The sequence below is a fragment of the Eimeria tenella genome, genomic scaffold (assembly GCF_000499545.2).
Source record: "Eimeria tenella Houghton genomic scaffold, Eth_scaff3641, whole genome shotgun sequence".
Taxonomy (NCBI): domain Eukaryota; phylum Apicomplexa; class Conoidasida; order Eucoccidiorida; family Eimeriidae; genus Eimeria; species Eimeria tenella.
This window is the reverse complement of record NW_013544575.1, coordinates 1-1,167: the sequence shown is the minus strand read 5'-3', so window position 1 is coordinate 1,167 and position 1,167 is coordinate 1. Positions and strand designations below refer to the sequence as shown.

Genomic DNA, 1,167 nt, shown 5'->3' with positions numbered 1-1,167 from the left:
GGGGGGCGGGGGGGGAGGGGGCCCCCTGCTGTAGTCGTGCATGCAAAGTGGGCACATCTGCAGGCGCAAAGAGGCACAGCGCAGCATCCCAAACCCTAAACCCTAAACCCTAAACCCTAGGCTTTAAACCTCGGCCCTGCGCACTGGGCCCTGCAAGCCAAACCCTAAACCCCAAACCCCAGGCCCCAAACCCTAGCCCCTGAGCGCCAGAGCCTGCAAGCCAAGCCCCAAACCCTAAACCCTAAACCCTAAACCCTAAACCCTAGACCCCACAGCGTGTTGAAAGGGTTCAGGGTTTCGGGTGTATGTACACACCGCGCTGCGGCGAAACCAGGTGTCTAGACAGCTCTTGTGGAAAATGTGCCCACAAGGCAAAACCCTAACCAGCGCAGAAGGCCCGAACTCTTCGAAGCAAATTGCGCATCTGCAGCCGCAAACGCATGCAAAACGCATGCAAAACGCATGCAAAATGCATGCATGCAAGGCCCCAAAAGCAAGCAAACAGCGCATGCACGCATGCAGGCATGCAGGCACGAACGCAGGGCCCCAAACAGGTGGAGGCACACTTCGCATGCATGCACGCATGCAAAGCCCCAAACGCGCATGCATGCGTGCATGCGTGCAAAGCCCCAAAACGCATGCATGCATGCGTGCACGCATGCATGCATGCATGCAAAGCCCCAAAACGCACCCGGACTCTATGAAGCGACTCAAACACTCTTTGTCGCCTTCAGACTGGGGGGCCCCCGGGGGCCCCTTAGAGCCTCCCCTGTCTGCCATTTCTATTTCTACAACGCGAGAGTCCTGCTGCACGCAGCAAACCCTAAACCCTAAACCCCAAACCCTAAACCTAAACCCTGAACCCTAAGGTACAACTGACCGCTGTGCCTCGAGCCCAGCAGCCCCTAAAACCCAAACCCTAAACCCTAAACCCCAAACCCTAAACCCTAAACCCTAAACCCTCGAAGCTCACAGAGTCCCGCGTGCTCCCTGAAGAGGGGGCCCCCAGGGGGCCCCTACGGGGGCCCCCGTTGGCTGCGTGGAATTCCCTCAGGACAGCTGCGTAGGGTTTCGCAGGGCTCCAGGTGTCAATATGCCGCAAGTAGCTGGGGGGCTGCAGCAGCAGCAGCAGCAGCAGCAGCGGCAGCAGCGGCAGAGGGAGCAGCA

General features: G+C 59.0%; 1 protein-coding gene across 1 annotated transcript; it reads right to left on the bottom strand.

Moving 5' to 3' along the window:
• Nucleotides 1-192: 192 nt before the first annotated feature.
• Nucleotides 193-807, bottom strand: ETH_00037860 (uncharacterized protein; the record flags this gene model as incomplete). Its single annotated transcript, XM_013379612.1, has 3 exons — nucleotides 193-213; nucleotides 316-424; nucleotides 692-807. Coding segments are annotated over 3 exons (246 nt in total), but the record flags the coding sequence as incomplete, so codon positions are not given.
• Nucleotides 808-1,167: the final 360 nt, after the last annotated feature.